Source organism: Diadema antillarum, unplaced genomic scaffold (assembly GCF_040938485.1).
Source record: "Diadema antillarum isolate AM-2024a unplaced genomic scaffold, OU_Dant_1.0 scf00000037, whole genome shotgun sequence".
In the NCBI taxonomy this organism is placed as follows: domain Eukaryota; kingdom Metazoa; phylum Echinodermata; class Echinoidea; order Diadematoida; family Diadematidae; genus Diadema; species Diadema antillarum.
The window spans coordinates 545,204-568,884 of record NW_027270926.1 but is presented as its reverse complement, the minus strand read 5'-3'; the positions used below and the strand labels follow the sequence as shown (position 1 = coordinate 568,884).

The window sequence follows — 23,681 nt, the reverse complement described above, 5'->3', positions numbered from 1 at the left end:
CTGTGATTCGTGAGAACAAAAGTCATCCAGAAGTTTTTGTCCAAATAATCTAATACAAGTGGTATACCCACAATTCTTTCATGGTTGAAAATTTGTGAAGTTTCATGTTGTGAAAAAGGCTCCAATTCACGATAGTTTCATACCACGAATATGCATGGTTTTACAGTATACTGTATTGTTATGTTGTTTGTTGTTGTTGTTGTTGTTGTTGTTGTTTCTATTTTTCATTCTATCTATATTCCCCTCCCCTCCAAATTACTGTCTTTGCAATCTGCCAATCATGAAACAACACATACCGATCTCCTGTCATGACATTTAATGCCCCTCTTCAATGCCGTAGAGTACCTGGTACAATAGATGTGCTTACCTCAGACAACGGAGTGACTTGCACTAAGACCAATCTTTTGAGACCTTCCTGTACTTTGTCCAATGGCATCTTCGCCAGGACTAGTGCAGTACCTGCCACAGAAAGACAACACAGAAAGAAAGAAATACCGTTAACTTCAATGTATGTAAATTCTCTGCACCCATCAGACTCCACTGCTGGCATCATCACCAGTCATGATTTACACACTGAATTCTCAATTTTCTCATAAAGCATTCAATTACTGCCACCATAACGTTTTTCCAAACATGTCAATTAGTTTTTCTCATCTTAATACTGGGTGTATGTACATTTGTATACCTGTACTGAGGAAAGAAGAAGTTTTTCATTGTACATGATGAAGTGAAACTGCTGTAGACTGTCTAACTCACTGTAGGTTTTGAAATATTGACCCAACCTACATGAAGTATGGCCATACAGTTCATTTCTAGAATATTTCAAAAACAATCTACAAAGTTGTATATCAATATGCAGCTGTTCAGTAGGCCTATTACTGTACCAGTACACACTGGACACTGCACAAGTTCTGGTCATACATACATGTACATGTACATGTACAACTGTAAGTGGTCTGGCTTGATCCAAACAACTGGATGGTGCTTTGTCAGACAAAATCCAGCCCCCACAACATCAAGACTCAATACTGCTAATTCATGATATTAAGCTCCCGTAGCAGCACTCACAATACAGGATGGCAGTTGCATACACTTGTACATGTACATATGTACAAGTGCACATAAGAACTATCAAATGAAACAAATTTTAATATAGTTTGACAAGTCTTCTCAACAAAATGTAAAACAGCATGCTGTATCATGGCAGAAATGGACCAAATGGCATTTACTGGGCTGCCAGTCTCTACAGATAAGAGTGTATACGACATGTACAATGTATGACACAATAAGACGAGCATATTCTGGGTGCAAACAAAACACACTTTTGCTATAAGTCTGGAAATTGCACACACTAAGCATGCTGAAATTCAAATTTATGGAAACAAAATATCAACTGTTAATGTAGAAACCACACTTGCATTAGATGAAGCAAACATGTGAACTGTGAAAGAAGACACACTTCTACTCTGAATATACTATATGTGCCATATCAAAGAGCAAATTCTCCCTAAAAAGCCTCCTCTAATTAAACCAAATGGTCGATACACATATTCCCAGATTTCTGCTGTGACAGTACAACTCTTAACCTGTTAAGGATGGGCTGATTTTGCTACATCAGGCAATTCCCATACACACCTGCCTGAGCACACTCGGGACTCATCCTCAACTGGTTACAGGGATGGTACAGTATTGGTGGAGATGAGAATTGGGCTTTTAACTTTTTGCGAGATAATAATAATAATAATTGTTTTGGATATAAACTCCAATTTTATTGTCCGAAAATGGAAATTCTTTTTGCCCAATTGATCGTGGGCCCGGCAGCCACTGAGCAGCGCCAGATCGACGTTGCTCTTACATTGTACCTTTACAACTGTTGAACGGCAAACAAGGTAGCAGCAACTCCCATCTTTTAACGTCTTTTGGTATGACGCGGCCGGGGTTCGAACCCACGACCTCCCGATTGTGAGGCAGCCGCTCTACTTACTGAGCCAACACATCGGTATACCAAGATACCAAGAAAACACTTATTGATAAAGTACAGAGCATACCATTTTAAGAGGAATTCAAAGTTTATTTGATGAAAATCCGGTTTGGAATTACTGAAACATCCAAAAACAAAGTAAAACAAAGTGATCGTAATAAAGTGTGGGTCCCACACTTTTAATTAGAATCATTCTTTTTTTGGATTTCTCAGCCATTTCAAAACCAATTTCCATTAAATAAACGTTGAATTCCTCATAGAATTACGTGTATGCTCTTTCATATTTCATAAGAGGTTTCTCATTACTAGTATCTCACCAAAAAATGTTAGAAACATGAAATTAGGTCTCAACCAAAACTGTACGATCCCTTTAACCTTGCAGAAACCTTGACTGGTAGGTGATCTTTCAAATCATGATAATTTGGGCTACTTTTTTTCCTGATCTAAAAAATAAAATTGAGATACTGCTAGCATATGTGTATGACATCACATCATCATAGTCTAGACCTGAGATCCTGTGCAAATGTACTGTGCATGCTGAGTACATCCTTTCCCAAAGTCATCTTTACGTGCTCCTCTGACATTTACAAGAGTTCATGGTTTGGTCACCAACCAACGCATCCTGCAGTTACAGTGTAGGCTGTTCTGGCCAAAACTAAAACATAGCCGCAGAAATTCACCTTGACTATAGACTACATTCAAACAGAGGAAGACAACTATTAGCATCTTCATTAGCAACCAATTCCCCCTCTTCACACTGACCCCAACTCCACAACTGCTCATTCTCTCAGGGTGAAAGAGGCAGCTCTGCCTACAATCCAGCTTACAAAAACAGACCTGTACTAAAGGTCAATTCCATTGTGACTTATGGGACAAAGTGACAATTTTCAGCAATTTCAAACTAGTATTTTGAGAAAATTGTTGCATCAAATGCATTTTTCTCAGTTCATGGTTAGATCCATCATATCACAGTTTATGAAAACACCATACTTAGTTTGAAAAGTATCATTGCATTACGTACAGCAACGAAAAATTGCTGTCGTGACTTATGGGACATCTGAGGACCACCGTTTTTCACATGGGAAAGTAAGTTCTGAAATATTCTTACACACAGAGTCTCTGGAAAGATATTTTTTTTTCCTGAATGTAGCAAAGGGTTGGTGCTTACCCTGAGCCAAGTGGTATGAATATCTACTCATTGGTACAGTAGCAGGATAGGGAAAACCAGTGTGACTGATGGGACACAAAAACGTGACTTATGGGACGCTATCAACTACCACATTTTGAGATTGACAGAATAATATTTACTCATGCTGGAACAAGTTCTAGAACATCATAAAACCAATCTATGAACAAAGAACATTCAGAAAATAAGCCATCTGAGAATTACACAAGCTGTATTATGGTCATAATAGTGTATCAGAAATGATACATAAAATTCTGCAAAAATTGGCAATTTTCATGAAAAATGAAGGTTTTTCGGACATACATGTAACTCCACTCCACGTTCACCGATGTTCACAAATGAGGTATCAAAATATCCGTTGTGAAAGGCTGCTTTGAGTAAACAATACCAGATCATCTAATTAAGCTTCATTAATCATCTATACTCAATAGTTTGATTTTCATAAAATGCAACCTTTCGGTGGAATTGACCTAAAGCATTTATATGTTGAGAGTGCAAATGGTACCACACCCAAACTGTGACACCGGTTTTCTCCCTCACAGTTTAAAACTTGAGAAATAAGACGTGATGACACACAGAGGCTACAGGGAACTATCTTCATCATTTTCACTAGGAACAGTTCCATCTTATCATGAACTGAGAAATATAAACCAAATGATGACACCTGTATGTTACTGTAGTATTTTCACGGGTCATTTATCATCTCTGCCACAGATCGTGAAGACACAATACCGGTATTTAAACCCTGACAAATGGCCAGTCACGCCACATGACAACTTACACAGTATAATAAGTACACTGGACTACCAGATTTACTGAAATTATGTCAAGTGTTGGCACATCTTTCTAGTTTTCTTGCTCAAAAAATCTGAATGCTAGAAGATATTCTAGAAAGCTAACTTTATTACATGGACTTGTGGTTACCATACAATCACCACTCCAGTGTTTTCTTGACATCTGTTTCATCCTACATGCCGGTAATTCGCCACCATCAAAGTCCATTACTGTAAAAGCTGTAAGGATTACCACCCATCAAAAAAAGGACAGAAATACTTCCTTTTGTAAAATTGCTGCAGGAATTATGTACCACTGTTTTCATGACTTTACAGAGCAATTAGGTTGTAAGTAGTGTGGGCAGCAGCATATAAATTTTTTATGTAGACTACAAAACTTGTAGTATTGTAGCCTGCTGAAGTGATCAAAGGGACTACAGCACTTTTGGAAATCATCCCCTGTAATATTTTGAGTGTAGTGAATGATCCAGAGAAAATGGAGAGATTTTCCCACTCCCACATATACATCAATTTAAATCTAGAGTATGATGTCCTTTTCAAGAAATTGCGGGTTCAAGATGAGGTGAAAGTTTGGCTAATATGTGTATTAGTTCGTGGAATTGGTACTCTTTTACAATTCTAACAAGTGCTCACCTTAACCGAGAAAAGTATTGCGAGTTCACCTTAAACGTATTCCTGCATAACTAAGAAGAACATAGCAACCTGAGGAGCTTTGGGGGCATGGTGCCCATTTGTACATACAACTGTACATCTTGTATATCACATTGGCATTTTTACATGTACATTGTACCTGCCACATTTCAAAAATTTGTTCCAGCATTTTCAAAAAGAAGATAAAAATGTGAAACATGGGTCCTACATCAGTACCTCCACAGGGCCCTAACAGGAGCACCCCCAAATCCACCTGTAAGGCCCCAATCTCACTAGGAAGGCGACCATGGCGACCTGTGAGGATTTAACAAATTGTGGCGCGATCGCCGTCCGTCTCCATTTTTGGCCTCCGAGGCGATTACACTACGGTTTCTCCACGCTCAACCTGCGCTGTAGGCAATAGCGCCACGATGATAATATGACTCTGCCACGCAGAGACTCCAACTCTCCCGTTTTCGACGGGAGATCTCCTGCGGAAAACCCATTTTTGCAAAATCTCCCGTTCTCCCGCTTGAGATTTAATTTCTCCCGCCCTTGCTCTTTGTCTCCCGTTGGAAAGGATTTCTTATATACATATTTCTATCATATGTTGAAAAAATGAGCCTTATATAGCACCAGAAACAGTGATACGTTTACGCCGGGCTCATGCTACGATCTCAAGCGATCGGGGTATAGAATGGGTTTCATGATTGAATTTAATCAGGCAGATGTCAGTGTCAAATCAACATGGATATGCAGAATATGGTTTTACCCTTACATCTTAGCATTCTAGAACATACCAGTTAGAACCTGATGTGAAATTGCACTATTACGTATAAGTCATCCAATAAATTTAAAGGGTAATGTGTACATAATATTAAAGAACTGGCTTACGAGCAAACTACAAATTGTATCCTACAATGAGACAATGTTCTGAAGATACATTTGAAAAGATTAAAACTTGATTTACTTTCAATGACTTGCAATGGTTAATGACAAACAAACAATTTAATAAACAGAGTAGATTCGTACTGAGTGTACGTGGAAAATAAATTTCATACGTTTTTCTCCATGTCCACCTTCCTGGTCTGTGGATCGCTTTCTATCATTCATGGTTTGTTCCTGTTACGTAATACTGTAAAAGTGGTAATTTTCATGGGCGATGGGGGCCGCTTTCAATGCACTTAAGTTATGCTTTACGCGTTGCTACCCCTTCAGAGTTACGAATGTGATGCTTTTAATGCGCTCGTGAGGCGATTGTGATACGCTCTAAAACCACGGCGACCTCGCTACGGAAGTTTTGGACATGTTCAAAACTTCCGTAGCGAGGTTGCCGACCATGGCGATGGTGGCGACCCTCTGCGCTTCTGAACCGCTCAAGATACGATGGATAAGATTTAAAGCGATCAAGCCACGATCCGCCGCGCTTTGTCGATTTTTGATGATCGTAGCAGAATCGCCATCTAGTGAGATGGGGGGTATAACAAACTTGAAACTACAGTCACCAATGTATGTTGTACATGTTCTTACCCATAGCACCATCTCTAATAGCTCGAGATATTACTTCTGGTTCTAGCAAAAATGATTTTTAAGACTCCTTTAAATTTGGAGGCCCCAAGGGAGCCCATACATTGTAAGTGAAGCATGGTGTTAATTTGTAAATTTGTGCAGGACACATGACACCCGATGCACACCATATGATGAATGGTCACAATAGCTCACTCCAGCCTTTGGTTCAGGTGAGCTAAAAATAGAAGATGCCATGCATTGCTTGATATTCAACACATGGGGTGATTTCAAGTTCGGTGCAAGTACTGATGTCAGTGCAATCTCCCAAACAACTGTCTTAAATCGAGCTCTAACACAATTGGTCAGGTTAAAGCAATTGATACCGATCACAACTATCAATCTCAAACACTAGTGTTATCTTCACACCATTGCAAAATCTGCAGGATCATACTGGAATTGTGTGAGGAAAAAGGTAATGCTGCTTGCTTCAAGTTAAATATTTATAAAACTAACTCGTTAGTTACAACAGCTAAGTTTTAGATACGTAATGGTAAAGATGGATTTTAATTCCACAATTCCATCTGTTCTCCAAAATACTATGATCTTCACTTTGCTTCCAGGCTCAGATTAATGAAGCTATGCCGTGAGTGTTTATGTATTTCCATGGGTAACCATGGCATTTACATGTACATACAATTGTAGACTATGCACTTACATTTATTGTAATATAAGTGCATCCTTGGATGTGAAAGTGGGTCTCGCAGAGAGCAACACTAATACCAACACCTAACTTGAAATAACAAACATGATAATTCTAAAAGGCTAGTTTTAGCCAATAGGAAAAAAAAAACACACATGTAAACCACCAACACAAAAACCCAGTAGTGACGCTCAGTTCAGCAGACGACATTCAGCACTGGGCCCAACACCAGCTACCGGAAATACTTTACAGTTTTGTGGTCAATCTGCTAACAGCGACTGGTTTCAAGTTCAGTTTTATTGCCAGTGCTAGTATTGAGAAAGCACTAACAACAGTACTGGCACTGAACTTGAAATCACGCATTGCCAGCTAGGAACCACACATAAAGCACTAATAATGTGCAACATGTAGTGCACCATCCCCTTTTGGCTCTCACACTGGAGGGCTACAATATATTAGTTTGGCAATGCACTGAATCACCTCAATGGGGATGCTAACCATATTTCCAAATAATGTGCCAACACCACTAGCTTGTCAACTCGCAGACAGAAGGTGACAACATATTGCCACATGGTCAAACCTGTCTATAGCGGCCACATTGCACACAAATATCTCAGTTACCAGATATTTTGATGTTTCTAATTCTTATGTTTTGCACGTGTTTTTCACATACTGTGTGAATACAAAATTCATTTTGAGCTTGTTTCTAATTTTTGAGAACGTTGCACAACATGTTGCTGGCATTTGAGGATGTTGCACAAGAATTTGAGCATGATGTAGCGACATGCTACTAGTTTATAAACCAGCTACTGCAATACTATCATGATTTTGACTACCACTTACTCTCATGCCTACTCTATTTGTCAAAGGTATCCTGACTCAAAGAATTTTTTTTTTTATAGAACCGTCCAGTATGTTGAATTGTTTCATTTAAAACTAACTGCAAAATTTGTGGCAGAATTGATTTTGAAAATACATGTAGTACTTATTACAAATATTGTATTCACCAACGCAAACATATTAAAAGCTAGAGTATTTGGGTGAAAAACATATTCTGACAAGCTGTACCCTTGACCAATGACAAATTAATTTTTAATCTCTATACCTACAAACATAATCACTGCATGTGTGAGTACATATCATGTTACTGTACATACACCAACTAGAAATGTCGCTATGGCGACTGATTCCTCCACCATAATGCATGATTCTCCCAATAGGTGTCTGGTACAATGTCTTCACAATGTGTGATGACAGTTTCACATACAAGCCTGGTAACTGGTAAAATATTGAAATGACAGGTTTGTCAGAAATATCTTCAATGTTCATTTTCCTTGAACTGGGTTTGCTACACATATACATGTAATTGTCTAAGAGGGCAGATACACATATTTGGGGAATTGAGGATTTTTACTTGACTTTTGACCGACCCTTTTATAAGTTTGGAAATGCATTGAGTAAATCTCAAGGTATGAAGAAAGAGTGTAATTACAGTACAAAATTGATTCTTTTTTTTTTTGCGCATTTAAACCTCGCCTTTGACCCTTAACCTTTGACCTTCTGGCTGGAAATTTCTCAGAGACCCCATTCTCCATGACCCCTAAGTTCCCTAGATAATCCCTGACAGTCAGTACATGCGTATGTACCAAGTTCCATGAAAATACATTGAACCATTTGTGAGAAAAGTGAAATTGTAACATTTTCACCTAACCTTTGGCCTTTTGACCTTTGACCTTATGACATGAAAGTCTCTCTGGAGAATCTTTATGCAGTAGTACATGTCTGCACTAAGTTTCAAGAAAATACCTTCTGGAATTGCATAGATATGGGGGTAATAGCAACATTTTTAGCATTTGACTTTGACCTCTTGCTGATGTCACTGAAATCTCCTCAACTAATTGCCCCATCATACATCATCCTTGGACCAAGTTTGGTGAAAGCTGCTTCATCCAGTTTTGAGTTATCACATAAACAGATAAATTTTAGGATTTGACCTTGATCTTTGACCTTTGACCTCTGTCTGATTTCCCCAAAAAACTAATCAAGTAATTGTCTTTCATACATCATCCTCGGTCAAAGTTGGTGACATTTACTCGATCCAGTCTTGAGTTATTGCGTAAACAAATACAATTTTATGATTTGACCTTGAACTTTAACCTTTGACCTTCAGCGGATTTCACCCAAAATCTAATCAAGTCATTGCCCCATCATACTTTATACTTGGACCAAGTTTGGTAAAATTCCAGTCAATATTACTCAAGTTATCGCGTAAACGAATGCGGACGGACGGACGGACAACCCGAAAACATAATGCCTCTGGCACCACTTCGTGGCGGAGGCATAAAAAGAAAAAGAAAAAGAAAACAAAAGAAAACAAAAAAACCCCTCAAACTTTCTTGGTTATGTCATTCTCAAGTTTCAGTTACAATGTACATCACTTTGGAAAATATAATCTAGACCAATGCGTGGGCAGACTTAGTGCTCTCAAACACGATAGCACAACAATATTTTTCATGAGCAAATGGCATTAGAAGAAGTGGTAGAATCAGTAATATAAATGGGCCAAACATGCTTCTGAGGGCATTCAGAATATCATACACCTCAAACAAGACATCAAAAGCTTATAGTGAACAACCATGGGACAGATCCCCTTCAATCACTGAGGCTAAGAATATGTAATGAGGATGCACATTTCCATAAGCCCTTGACAGGTCTCTAGAGTTCCTGAGTTACCCACACTGAAATGGCATCCGCACTGGCTTACAGACAAATGCTGGCGCATCAAGCGTAATACCCCAATATCCTGCCATTTCGCAAACTTCACTCTTACCAGAACACAATGCTGATCACACAGTACACTGTACAAAGGTAACATGTCAGTGCTGAACTGACACAACAGATTGCGTTCAAATCTGGATGTGGGAAATGCACGTCACTCCAACCTATTCTATTCACCTAGATCACGGTGACACATTCTCTGGAAAACTTCTGGGGTTCATGTTAGAAATATTAATACAAAGTTTGCAACAAAATAAAAAGTCTAACACCATCTCGTGGTTAAATTAAAAAAAAAAAAAGTTTGCAAAACTTCAAGTAGCTTTTCATCTGCAGTAATTACTTGAAGTATCCGTTAAGATTACAATGGTACAGTGAGAAGTCAGAGATAATGAATTTGAAGAAGGAAGTGAATTACCTGTAATTTCATTCCTCCTTCAGAGCTTACTGCAAGACTCATCATTCTTACCTTGTTTTCATCAACAATATACTAGAAAGTGTGTGGGAACATACACAGACCCTGGAAGGATGAGCCTCAAACGAGCTGCAAGACACATATTGACTGCAGACTTAAAGGCAAACTGCAAATTTTGCACAGAGCCAGTATTCACAAAAGTAAAATGCATGTGACAGTTTCTGTCTAATATACACTATGCATTGATTGCCAGTAACCTATTAGCAAAAGCTTCATGGCACACATGTCTCTGGTTTTGGGGTACATGCCCATGTGGTTCTCATAATGTATGCCTGCAGAGCTGTCAATCTTTGCTCTCAAACGTACGATAACACAATTTAAGTGGGGTAACCAAAGAAATGTGAAATACAGTATCAACTAAACATGATCGCCGAAAGTACTACAGTCTCCGAGCACACCCGATCATAGTTGATATGTAATTGTATTGTTATAATTGATTCTCGATAATCTACATATTGGGCCACAGAAGCATCCAACAATCTTTCATGCTAAAAGGGGAACGCATGCAGCTTGTTGAAAAAAAAACAAGGGCACAATCAATCAATCATCACATGATATTCTACCAACCCACAACTGAAGAGGAAGGGTGCTGCAGGAATAAAAGTTGTATGCATACAATCAAATAATTTTACACTCTGGACCTAAAAATAATCTAAAATAGCTTCATTATCGTGGAAAATCATGTCAGCCAGACAAATTTCTTGATAGACCTTTTTGATCGATGTAACATGGTAATGCAAGCAAATCTCAAATGGTGGAAGATGAATATTGAGCTCTTCTGAGAACTACATTTTGACTTTAACCAGGATATAACTGTACGTGGTATGTAATATCCAAACTGTAACCACCTCCTCAGGGGCCACACAAGCAATTTTCAAAGTACTATAATTCTTCACTTACAGTATATTGTATATTGTACAGCATACAGTATACATGTATAAGGAAATCAGCTCAAAACTGTAGCAATTTCAGTGCCGGGCATTTGACTGTGATACACTGTATCTCAGCTTCTCACGCTATCACTTGTGCCATACAAACACATGGTCCTTTATTACCTCTGCCAAGGGAGGAGGTTATGTTTTCTTCAGAATTTGTTTGTTTGTCCATGTGCAAAATAACTCAAAAAGTTATGAATGGATTTGGATGAAACTTATTTTACTTACAGAAAATGTTGGGAATGACACAAGACACAGATGATTAAATTTTGGTAGTGATCCTGCAATTTTTTAGAATTTTGTGAAGGATTTCCGATATTTTGGCTGGAAGGGCCAAGAACTTGAGAGTTCAAGCTGTGCATTTTCTTAGGTGTTCATACACCCATGAAGTGCATGCTCTAGTTTGTGCTAAGGTGAGGTGCGCCACGCAGCTGGAAGTTGATGACATAACAAAAGGGAAATTGGGCAACTTTCAGCACGCATACACTGTATATGAGTGGAAATCACTGATCTGTGTGGAAGAACAAAATCAGTGGTGGAAATGTACTGCTTTGCAGAGGTCTGCGCTCTCAGGGTGCTTCTCTAGTTTACACTGTGATAAAGCTTACTAATCTTGGCCACTGACCAAAGATTGTCCCTTGAGTCTTTTTGCAATGGAAACATTTTTTTTTCCAGGATACATTCATCTCTTACAGTGACAATAAAATTATTGTTGGACACATGTACAAAGGTACACGTACATAATGAAACTAAAGGTCAGAAATGGCATTTTGACCTTCAAGGTGAATTCTAGATGTCCTTTGACTTTAACCTGTGACCTCTCATTCCCATCATTTTAGGCAACTTAGTATTTCATTTGTTTCTTATCTTCTTTGAATATAAATAATGTCACCACTGGACATTAGTCACCACAAGTAGGCTGGAAAAGGACAATACATGTATGTGCATACCTACGTACTACCATCATCATGATCAAGCCAATAATTGCCTTTTTTTCTACCATGTTTACTGACTATAAACATTACCACTGGACATTCCTGGCTGAAGTTATGGATGGAAATCACTTTTTGTTGTTTCTTTTAGCAGCAAAGTAATTTGTTTAATATATATTTCAACACTAGCACATTCAAAGTAGAAACTGTCAACTTTTTTATCACCCTGTGTATCTCATGTTAGTGTTGTTGGTACCCTGCCAGTAAAACTAGAAATGTCGCTATGGCTGGTATGCCTCCGCCATAATGCATGATTCTCCTGATAGGTCTCTAGTACATGTGGACAATGAGTGATTACATTTTCACAAGATTGGCAAAATATTAAAATGACAAGTTTGTCACGAATGTGTTGAATGTTCACCTTCTTTGACCTAGGTTTAATTGGATGAATAGGAGAGCATGTATCTGGGGATCTAAGGACTTTAACTTGACTTTGACCCATTCATAAGTTTATGCATTGAGTAATTTTCAAGGTATGGAGAAAAAGTGCAATTTCTGTATTGAAAAGTACATTGTTACCATTTCCATCTGGCCTTTGACCCTATAGGATAATCACTGTCAGGCAGAACATGCATAAATATGTACTGTAAAAGTGGTTTCTTTTGCGTACAGATACTTTCGCGGTTTTCATTGGTGCCGACTTTTTCACGCGTGTTTAAATTTGCGGTCGGCAAAATCTGTGAATTCACAGTCGGCAAAAACTGTTTTATCTTGCACATGAAAACCCAAACTATAATCCAATTATTCTTTTATTATTAAATTAAATAGAAATTAGAATCAAAGGCAGGCTTCCCTGAAATCCCTTCTCTCGAGTACTTTATAATATGCTTGTGCCTACATTGCGCGGTATCGCTGTGTCACGATGTGACTGAGAGTGCGAGTGTGGAATGTGTGAGATTCCTTTGTTCAGGCAAGCCATCAGGTGGGAAATGGGGACAGCAGGCGTAAACAGCATAGAAAGTTAGAATCGGGCAAGCCAGGTGGAGAGAAGTGGTTAGGGAGAAAGGACAGTGTGGAAGAAAGAGGGAGGCTCAGTGGAGTCAGGGTAGAATGGCTAATGTAGAAAGGGAGAGTTGGTAGGAGAGAATAGGTATTTAGTTAGGGGGAGATAGTTGGGATAGATAGGTTTAAAGCCAAAAGGAGGAATTAGTTGGAAAGAAAAGGGACATGTAATAAAAAGGGGAAAGCTAGTTGGAACCAGTTTAAGCACAGTAGAGGGTGGAGTTATATTAGAGGCGACAAGGAAAGTAAATTTGGAGGGAAAATCAGTTGGATCTGAACATCTGTCAGAGCAAGACATGCTCTTCTAACTCACTGGTGATAGGAGTAGAGAGGTAGCTGATCGGCCTACAACGCAGCGCTGCATTTCAGGCAGGAGAGTCATGGCACAGCAGCCCCACGCATTAGGGCAGGGCACGCGCAAGACATGCTGCAGGCACTGACAACAGCTGAAGTCTCCTCCTCACCATTACTTCAGGGTCTGAACACCAAATCAGACATCGACACCGACGAGCTGGGCTCGACGGAACCATCATTATCTCGACGTCATCGCTAATACGCTCGACGGAATCCTCACTACATCGACGGAATCATCGTTATCTCGACGGAACCATCGTTATCTCGACGGCATAGCAAATACGCTCGGTGGAATCACCGTCAGGTAACTCAACGGCATCATATTGACGGCATCACCATTAGCTCAACGGCATCTCGGTTAGCGTGAGGGCAATTCCCGCTACCCTGACAGAATTCCCGTACCTTGGTAGTCCTCCGGTGCAAGCGGTGGCATCTCGGTCGACACGACGACAACTCCCGCCAGCCGGACGACATCCTCGACATCGCGATTATCCAGGCAACTTCTGCAGTACCGCACAGACTAGTTCACACCCCCCCCCCCCCCATTCCCATCGGACAGTATACATTGAAACCACACGTGCGCACAGTAAAGTATTGAACCACAGGTATTTTATTCAACCCGGGTCTAGGATGTGTTTATAAGATTAGTCTAGGATGTGTTTACACCCCGTGAGGAAAGGATTTATTAGCATATTATATTATCTCATTGGATTGCTCCTGAACGTTTCTATAATTTCTTTGGTGTAAATACGAACGCAATTGTAATAGGTTTTTTTTGTGGGAAAGTATTGTAAAAATATATTTTTTTTGTTCATTAAGTCTTGTTGGAAAAATAAATAGCATAAGAGCTGCATTTTTTGTTCAGTAAACTCACGAAGTGTTGAAGTGTATTAATTACAGTGTATCTTATAGCAGAACCAGACTTATCGTCAGTCGTAGATAAATACAGATCTTAGAGCTGACACATAAGTTTATGCATTGAGTAATTTTCAAGGTATGGAGAAAAAGTGCAATTTCTGTATTGAAAAGTACATTGTTACCATTTCCATCTGGCCTTTGACCCTATAGGATAATCACTGTCAGGCAGAACATGCATAAATATGTACTGTAAAAGTGGTTTCTTTTGCGTACAGATACTTTCGCGGTTTTCATTGGTGCCGACTTTTTCATGCGTGTTTAAATTTGCGGTCGGCAAAATCTGTGAATTCACAGTCGGCAAAAACTGTTTTATCTTGCACATGAAAACCCAAACTATAATCCAATTATTCTTTTATTATTAAATTAAATAGAAATTAGAATCAAAGGCAGGCTTACCTGAAATCCCTTCTCTCGAGTACTTTATAATATGCTTGTGCCTACATTTCGCGGTATCGCTGTGTGTGTGTTGACCATCAATACACTCAATGCGCGGAATATTGTGTGCATACGTATGCAATAGCGTTGTAACAAGCGGCGAGTTCAAAACATTTTCGCGTGATGTTAAATTCGCGGTTCATCCTCAAAGCGCGAAAATAAAACCACCACGAAAGAAACCACTTTTACAGTAGTAAGTTTCAAGATAACTTGAGCCACTTGAGAGATATGGAGGAAAACGTTAATTCAGCACATTCCCTTGACCTTTGACCTTTGAGGCAAACAAAAAAAGGGAAAAAAAGAAGAAAGTTTCCAGAGAATCTCTATCAGGTTACACATGCATATACCAAGTGTAAAAAAAATAATAATCCTGCTGGCATTGCATAAATATGAGGAAAATAGTAAAATTTTGAAGTGTTGCCCTTGACCTTTGACCCCTGACCTTTGACTCCATGAACCCTAAATTCTCCAGATAATCACTGCCAGTCAGTACATGTACAGTTAAACCTGCCTTAGCGGCCACCTGTCTATAGCGACCACCTGCCTATAGCGGCCACTGAAAAATCCCCCCCCCAAAAAAAAAAAAAAAAAAAAAACCAACCCAATGGAGCCGTAGCCGAGCCGATAATTCAGCATGTTGTTCTGCTTTGTAGCCATGCGGGCAACATTCAGTGATCACCACCGCTGCATTCATCTCTCATTCAGTCATAATAATGCACTAGTGTTAAGCTTTCTTCACAACAATACACCCAGGTCTACTGTGCAACAATTTCACATACACCGGCATGGTTAAATGCATGAAACACATGGTGGGTTGGGCATACGTACACACATACCTGGGGGGTATTTCATAAAGCTTTTCGTAAAGTAACGAACAACTTACGAGCGACTGGTGATCAGTTCTGATGTGCTATACTTATCAGAATTTCCATAATTCAGCACAAGAACTGATCACCAGTCGCTCGTAAGTCGTTCGTAACTTTACGAACAGCTTCATGAAACACCCCCCCCCCCCCTGTTTCTGTAAAGACACAACGATGATACATGTACCTGTAAGCAATGCAAACAAAGTTAGATTACCTGTCTATAACGGCCACTTTTTCCGTCTCCCTTGGGTGGCCGCTATAGAGAGGTTTGACTGTATACAGTATACTATGTTCCATGAAGATACCTTTAACAATTTCCAAGGTACAGAGAAACAAGAGACCCGCGGGTCTAGCGCTCACCTGAGTATCGCAAGTTCACCTTTCACGCAGTCACTAATCTAAATTAAAATTTGACCAGGCATTCTCAAGTAGAAGATGAAAATGTACAATAAGGGCCCAATTTTTTAAAGATTCCTTAATTTGGGGGGATTGGGGCCCCCTGGGGCCCTCTGGGTGGGGCATGGTGCCCATTTTGATAAATTGAGATCCTGACCCCCTAGGGATGCTACCTGCCAAGTTTGACAAAAATCCATCATGAGGTTTTCAGGAAGAAGATGAAAATGTACAATTCAGGCCCCCATTTGGACCCTTCCAACCACCCCCCCCCCTACCCAAGAGGGGCACCCCTGGATCTCCTATGAACAAACTTCAAACTACAGTCATTAATGTACTCACTCATAATATTATCTCAGCTCTATAACTTCTGATTCTAGAGAAGATTTATAAAGATTCCTTCATTTGGGGGGTTTGGGACCCCTGGGGGCCCCCTGGGTTGGGCATGGTGCCCATTTTAACAAATTGAGATCCTAACCCCCTAGGGATGCTACCTGCCAAGTTTGGTGAAAATGGGTCATGGGGTTTTCAAGAATAAGATAAAAATGTACAATTTAGGCCCCATTAGGACCCCTCCTCACCCCCTCCCCTGGGTCCCAAGGGGGGCACCCCTGATTCTGCCATGAACAAACTTGAAACTACAGTCATCAATGTACTAACTCATAGTATTAACTTAGCTCTATCACTTCTGGTTCTAGAGAAGAAGATTTTTGCGGATTCCTTAATTTTGGGGGGTTTGGGCCCCCTGGGGGCCCCCTAGGTGGGGCATGGTGCCCATTTTAACAAATTGAGTTCCTAACCCCCTAGGGATGCTACCTGCCAAGTTTGGTGAAATTGGGTCATGGGGTTCTCAAGAAGAAGATGAAAATGTACAATTTAGGCCCCATTAGAACCCTTCCCCACCCCCCTCCCCTGGGTCCCAAGGGGGGCACCCCTGATTCTGCCATGAACAAACTTGAAACTACAGTCATCAATGTACTAACTCATAGTATTAACTTAGCTCTATCACTTCTGGTTCTAGAGAAGAAGATTTTTACAGATTCCTTAATTTTGGGGGGTTTGGGCCCCCCTGGGGGCCCCCTGGGTGGGGCATGGTGCCCATTTTAACAAATTGAGTTCCTAACCCCCTAGGGATGCTACCTGCCAAGTTTGATGAAAATCGGTCGTGGGGTTTTCAAGAAGAAGATGAAAATGTAAAAAGTTTACGCACGACGGACGACGGACGACGGACGACGGACAACGGACGACGCACGACGGACGCCGGACGAAGGGCGATCGCAATAGCTCACTTGAGCCTTTGGCTCAGGTGAGCTAAAAAAGTGAAGTTTTAATATTTTTACTTGACCTTTTGACCTCATGACCCCAAACTTTCACCAGAGAATCTTAATTGGGTAATACATGTACACTAAGTTTCAAGAAAATATTTTCAGGCATTGCTTACAGTAGATATGGTGGAAATAGCGAAATTTTACATATTTGACCTTGACCTTTGACCTTTGACCTTTGACCTTGAGCATGTGCACCCAAAAGTTGATAGGCACAACTTCACCCCCTAACACACATACATGCCAAGTTTCATTAGGATACCTCAAAAGGTTTTTTAGTTACGCTGTCCACAAAATTAATTACGGACGGACGGAAGGACGGACGGACAACCCGAAAACATAATGTCTCCGGCACCACTTCGTGGTGGAGGCATGATAAAAGACAAACAGAACAAAAACATGAGTGAGAAGATAAGTAACAATTTTAGCCTCTGAGCACCATTTGAACATGACAATCTCCTTCCAGTGCACAATTGGGACACCACTATCACGAACATCTTGTATTCTTATCTCTCGGAGTGCCTACCTACGTACTTGTACATCTGATATTATCTGGTTGCACTGGGTACTTCTGGTTTTAGAGAAGATCTTGGACTAAGATACACTTTATGCCTTTTTGCCCTGCTCCCTAGGCCCAATGAATCATTCAAAGATAACTTTGTATCTCCTCTTCCAAAGAATGAATACTCCAAGATTTGGTGAGAATGTAATTTTGCATTTTAAGGGAGAAGATGGAAAATATTAGGTTTAATCCCTGGATTCTACCCTACCCTGTTACTGTAAAAGTGGTTTCTTTCGCGTACAGAAACTTTCGCGGTTTCCATCGGTGCGGACTTTTTCGCGTGTGTTTAAATTCGCGGTCAGTAATGATAGCGTTGTACAACCGACGAGTTTAAAACATTTTCACGTGATGTTAAATTCGCGGTTCAACCTCAAACCGCGAAAAGCGCGAAAATAAAACCACCGCGAAAGAAACTACTTTTACAGTTCTCTTCAAGGTGCCTACATACTGTACTCTGGTCACCACTGCCACTGGTATGAACAACTTTATGTGTTCCTTGTCTCCTAAAAGCATCTACTACCAGTTCTTCTTCTGGATCTGGAATAGACAATCTTTGAAATTTAAACACTTTTCCAGGGCCTTTTCTTTTGCCCGTCCCTCAAGCCCCATTTGAGGCCACCTAATCCATTTTCCCCCCTGGAAAAAAAAAAAAATCAGCTCCCTCTAGAATTATTCCTGCAAAGTTTGGTGAAAGTTTAGTTATGCATACAAAGGAGACAATACAAATTTAATTTCATTCCTCATGTCCCGCTCCCAACCTGTTACCCCAATAGGTGCATACTTGACACAATTAGCCTCACTTTCATGACCGGTTTTTGTTTCATCACTTTTTTCTTTGCAATGTACAGGGGGGAAAGGGAACTTTTGTCTTTCAAATCAATGCAGCAAAAATGCAATGTGATGATGAGAATCTCTTGACAGTTTATGAAACATCTCACACCACAGCAACATGTATTTTCGTTGTATAATCATTAAATAATTTTCAAATCTCCAAAACACACTGAAGGCCTCACCACTTTCATGCACTCACCACTCTGCACATACAATCCACTTCGCATCCCTCCCCCCCCCCCCATTCCCATGTTCCCATCCCACTACTCACCCTGGATAAACATTATCTACATTTGTCAACTGGGCTGTTTCCGTTCTCAAGCGTATGCTTACAAGATACAGCTTTTTCTGCAATTGTTCCCCTTAGATTGTACCTTTAAATTATTTTTCTTTATTATTAATGTACCTTGTAATTTGTATCAAACAATCATCAGTATTTTGTAGTCATCAAGTTTATCAATTATTCTTCAAAAATCCTATGATTTGTACAAAAGAAAAATGTATTTGTAGATCACATTTGTCATGAAATTGCAGAAATAAATAAATATCAAATATCAAATCAAAATGTAACAGTATGCAGACATTGCCTTTTCAGAAGCGCAATACTTGTCAAACCCACGGGAGTTTTATTTCCTCAAGAGATTATATTTTCTTGAAACACACAGCACCAAGGGACTATCAAGTGTTATATCACAACGATAGACAAGGCAATATTTGTTATATTCGATTGTCTTCATAAATACACATCATTTCATTCTATCTCAATTATCGGCAGCCACTCCAATTCTAGACATGAATTACCTGACATGACCATAGGCAATATGACAATGTTGACCCTCACTGTATTAGTCAAGTCATCACATCATTACTAATCACTGATCAGTATAGATTTCAGATCATTTAATATCAACATTCAGACTTACCCTTGATGATCCCTATTGCAGCTTCCCCGGACAAGTTAAAGGCATCCACAGCCTGGGCAATGTTTAGCAAGCACTCCAGATGCCCCTGCAGGTGCTCTCGACACTCTGAGCATATGTTCTGTATTGCCTGGGCAGAGACAGAGGCCAGGTCTGCATCCCGAAGTCCAGCCATGAGAAAAGTCAGGATGGGGTCTGCACAGACAGAAAAAACGAAACAAGATTTGCATTTGAATACAAAACAAAATGGATCATACAAGTGTAATACAAACTCTGGCAAATGTGTGCTACAGTCTTTCTTCATAACTTTGTATGTATTACATTTTTATATATCTATGTGACCCGCCACGACAAAAGGTTCTGAGAGTCGCTGGCGGCTGAGCTCAGAAAATCGAGTTTGAAGTCAGATCATCAAACTGGGTTAAAGGTGGCGACTTTCTGCTTGGGCATAATTTTGTGGTCCAATGTTTCATCTACCATGTGTTGAAATTTCTCAGGGAAATGATCAAAGGAGAGGCAAGAAATTAGTGTTTTTCTGGGCTATGATTTTCCAACTTTTAATGGAACAGAAATGCATCCGAAGATTTGGATTTAGACTGCAGGGAGACTCCGCCCTTAGCAATGAGGGAGCGATCTTCTTTGTCAGTGTGTGGCATCCTGGTTACTGAGTGGTCGTGCATAGACCGCTGGCGCTGTGCTTGAATGAACATCACAGAGGCTGCAATGAGCAGACCTGCTATTGTCCCCTTGATCATGATTGCGCTATTCACCTGGCATTTGCAGATATGTAACTTTTGTTTGCAAATGTCCCAAACAACAAAGAGAATGAACTCTTTGCATTATGATGTATGTGCATGTTACATGCATTCTTCACATGGCAATTTCTAGTATGCTTTTGGTATTCTTTTGGAGCACATCGGAAAGTGACCCACTACTTTTGGCTTAGTTCTCTTTGGTACGGTACACTTTAGGAGCCTTTCAGCACGCCTCTTGTACGGTACGGTTTGCTTTGCTTTGGGAGAGCGCTCAAATGCACCCGCTATTCTTTTTGTACTGATCTGGTGATGTGTTGAATTTCTCTGTGAATCTGTTTCCTTCAGAGGTTGATGGCAATATGAAGCAGACCATAATTCTATGAAAGGGGTTATATATCATGCTGTTCCCTTAGAATCTGTCTTTCACTTAATTCCAGCCTCTGCTGATTCATTCTACTGTAAAAGTTTATATTTTCGCACGAGTAAATTTTTGTGCCTCGCCAGGTAAGATGAATTTCACGTTTTTAATTTCGCTGAATCAAGACATTTACTACAGGATCTTCATTCACTGTATATCAGGTATGAAATATTTTATTCTACTGGAAAAGGAAAGGCACCTCCCATGCAGGCATGATATCTGTCATCGACACATCCATCAGGGAACCAAACTGAGGGCCTCACATGTTGGAAAAAGACATAGTGCCCACTTGTTTGGTTTGCTGTTGTTGTTTTTTGTGTGTGTCCACTGAATTCTTGAGGGAAAAGGGGGGGGGGGGGGGTAGGAGAGGGGAGTCTGTGATGGATGATTCCTATGTGACTGCCTGGCTCAAAACCAACCAAAAGTCACAGATTAGGATTCTCTGTAATGGAACAAAATGGTCATTTGGGTTGACTGACTCAAATTTTTAAAGTTCGGCTCACCTGGGAGAGTCATTTTTTATGTCAAAATGGGGCAGCTTGAAACAAAATAAACTAGATATATCGCTACGGCTACTGATATGCCTCCGACATAATGCATGGTTCTCCTAATAGGTCTATAGTACAATGTCTTGACAATGTGTGATGACAGTTTCACACAATTGGCAAAATATTAAAATGACAGGTTTGACACAAATGTGCTGAATGTTCACTTTCCTAGAACTAGGTTCAATTGGATGAATGATTAAAATGTCAGAGTGCAGGTATTTGGGGAACTGATGATTTTTACTTGACTTTTGACCCTTTTATAAGTTTATGCATTGAGTAATTTTCAAGGTATTGAGAAAAAGTATAATTTCAGTATCAAATGGGAAAATAGCATTATCTAAACCTGGCCTTTGACCTTTGACCTCACAGTTCCAAAGAGAATCACTGTTAGGTTGAACATGCATAAATATGTAAGTTTCATGATGATACCTTGAGTTACTTTCGAGATATGGAGGAAAAAGTGCAATTTAGCACTTTCACTTGACCTTTTACCTTTTGACCTTTGACCTTTTGGCAAGAAACTTCCCCAAAAATATATATTGGGTAATACATGCCATACATCAAGTTAAAAAAAAAAAAAAAAACCCTTCAGGCATATTGCATTTTAAGGAAAGTAGTGATATTTTGAGGAGTTGACCTTGACCTTTGACCCCCTGACCTTTGACCCATGACCCCAACTTCCCTAGATAATCACTGCCCATCGGTACAAGCATATATACTAAGTTCCATGAAGATACCTTGAACCATTTGCGAGATATGGAGAAAAACATGAAATTTCAATTTTTTTTTACAAAATAACCTGTGACCTTTGACCTTCGACCCTGTGACCCTAAAACCCACACAAAGTATTATCCCCCAAGGATATACCCTCATACCAAGTTTGATGTGAAACCACCACACGGTTCTTGAGATATCGACAAAAACAAAACGGGACGGACGGACGGACGGACGGACGACCCGAAAACATAATGCCTCCGGCCACTTCGTTGCGGAGGCATAAAAATGGATACCAGCAGTATTTTCTTGAACATATTTTTTTTCAGAAAAGGTGCTGCTCTCACTGAGATTTCATGGATACTTCTGCACAGCATGCATGAGTAACCCTTATCTTTAACCTGTTGAGGACAGGCTGATTTTACCACAACACTCATTTCCCATATACACAAGCCCGAGTATACAAGGAACTCGTCCTCAACGGGTTAATACTCTTTCCTCCCTTTCTATAAAACTGCACCTCCTAACTCTCTCTCTCTCTGTTATTTCAATTACTTTTCGAATGGGCTAGGATGGCCAAATTGTAACAAGTTACATAAAAATTCAAAGCATAGAGCTTACTCATTTAAACTACAATGTACGTATGTAGAAAAGTGAAAATTCCTTTTGGCCTTATCTTTTGTGGATTTCGAGCCACGCAGTCACATATTTGACTGCATGGAGGCAACTCACCCAAGTACTCGGCATGTTTCTCGATCCACTCGGCGAGTTCTCCCAACATCCTGGTGCTGGTGTATCTCACGGCTTTGTGCGTGTCCTCCGGCAGGTTGATGATGGCTTGCATCACCTGGGGAACCACCCTGCTCTCATCCCTGGAATCAGAGGATAGTTTAGGAAGGTTTATTGCCACTTGGTCTAATATCAGATGGTCTACTTCCCAGTTTGTCTAACACCACTCCAGCTAAACTTGTTTGATCTACTATCAATTCTGTCTAATGCCCATTTGGTCTAATCCTCATCAGTTTCGCTGATTATCATTTGGTCTAATGACCAGATGGTCTAACTGCAATTTTGACTCCTTGGATTTTTTTCCCCATTTTGTCTAATAAACTGTGGGTATTAGAAAAATTGGGCATAGCCCATCTGGAAGTAGACCAACTGGCAATGAGGCGCAGTGACAATTGGACTAACTGGTCATTAGATGAAACGGGATTAGACCATGTGGGTTGAGACAAAATGGCTATTACACGAAGTTGGAGTAGACCAAATGATATATCACCATTTAGGAACACAACATTACACATTATAAGAAGATGTCACATCTATGCTTTTCAACACTTGATTCATGTACCCATCATTCTTCTCAATATGAAATTTTATAAACACAACTCAGGCGCGCATATGTACTAGTATTGAATAGACTGGCCCATTTAGACACACCTAGCCCTCTTTATTAAAGGACAAGTTCACCTTCATAAACATAAGGATTGAGAAAATGCAACAATAATAGTAGAACACATCAGTGAAAGTTTGAGGAAAATTGGACAATCGATGCAAAAGTTATGAATTTTTAAAATTTGTGTGTTGGAACCGCTGGATGAGGAGACTACTACAGCTTGTGAGTCATATGCGTACAACAGTATAAAGAAAATGTAAAAGAAAA

At 39.9% G+C, this 23,681-nt stretch overlaps 1 protein-coding gene across 1 annotated transcript in view; it reads right to left on the bottom strand.

Annotated features, from left to right (window-relative positions):
- LOC139708727 (transportin-3-like) overlaps nt 1-23,681 on the bottom strand; it is a 55,319-nt gene that overhangs the window by 14,996 nt on the left and 16,642 nt on the right. Inside the window, exons 11-13 of the mRNA XM_071620664.1 lie at nt 22,751-22,890; nt 19,587-19,778; nt 368-459 (exon numbers count right to left, since the gene is read on the bottom strand). Coding sequence (XP_071476765.1) covers nt 368-459; nt 19,587-19,778; nt 22,751-22,890 — 424 coding nt within the window. The remainder of the gene's footprint in view (nt 1-367; nt 460-19,586; nt 19,779-22,750; nt 22,891-23,681) is intronic.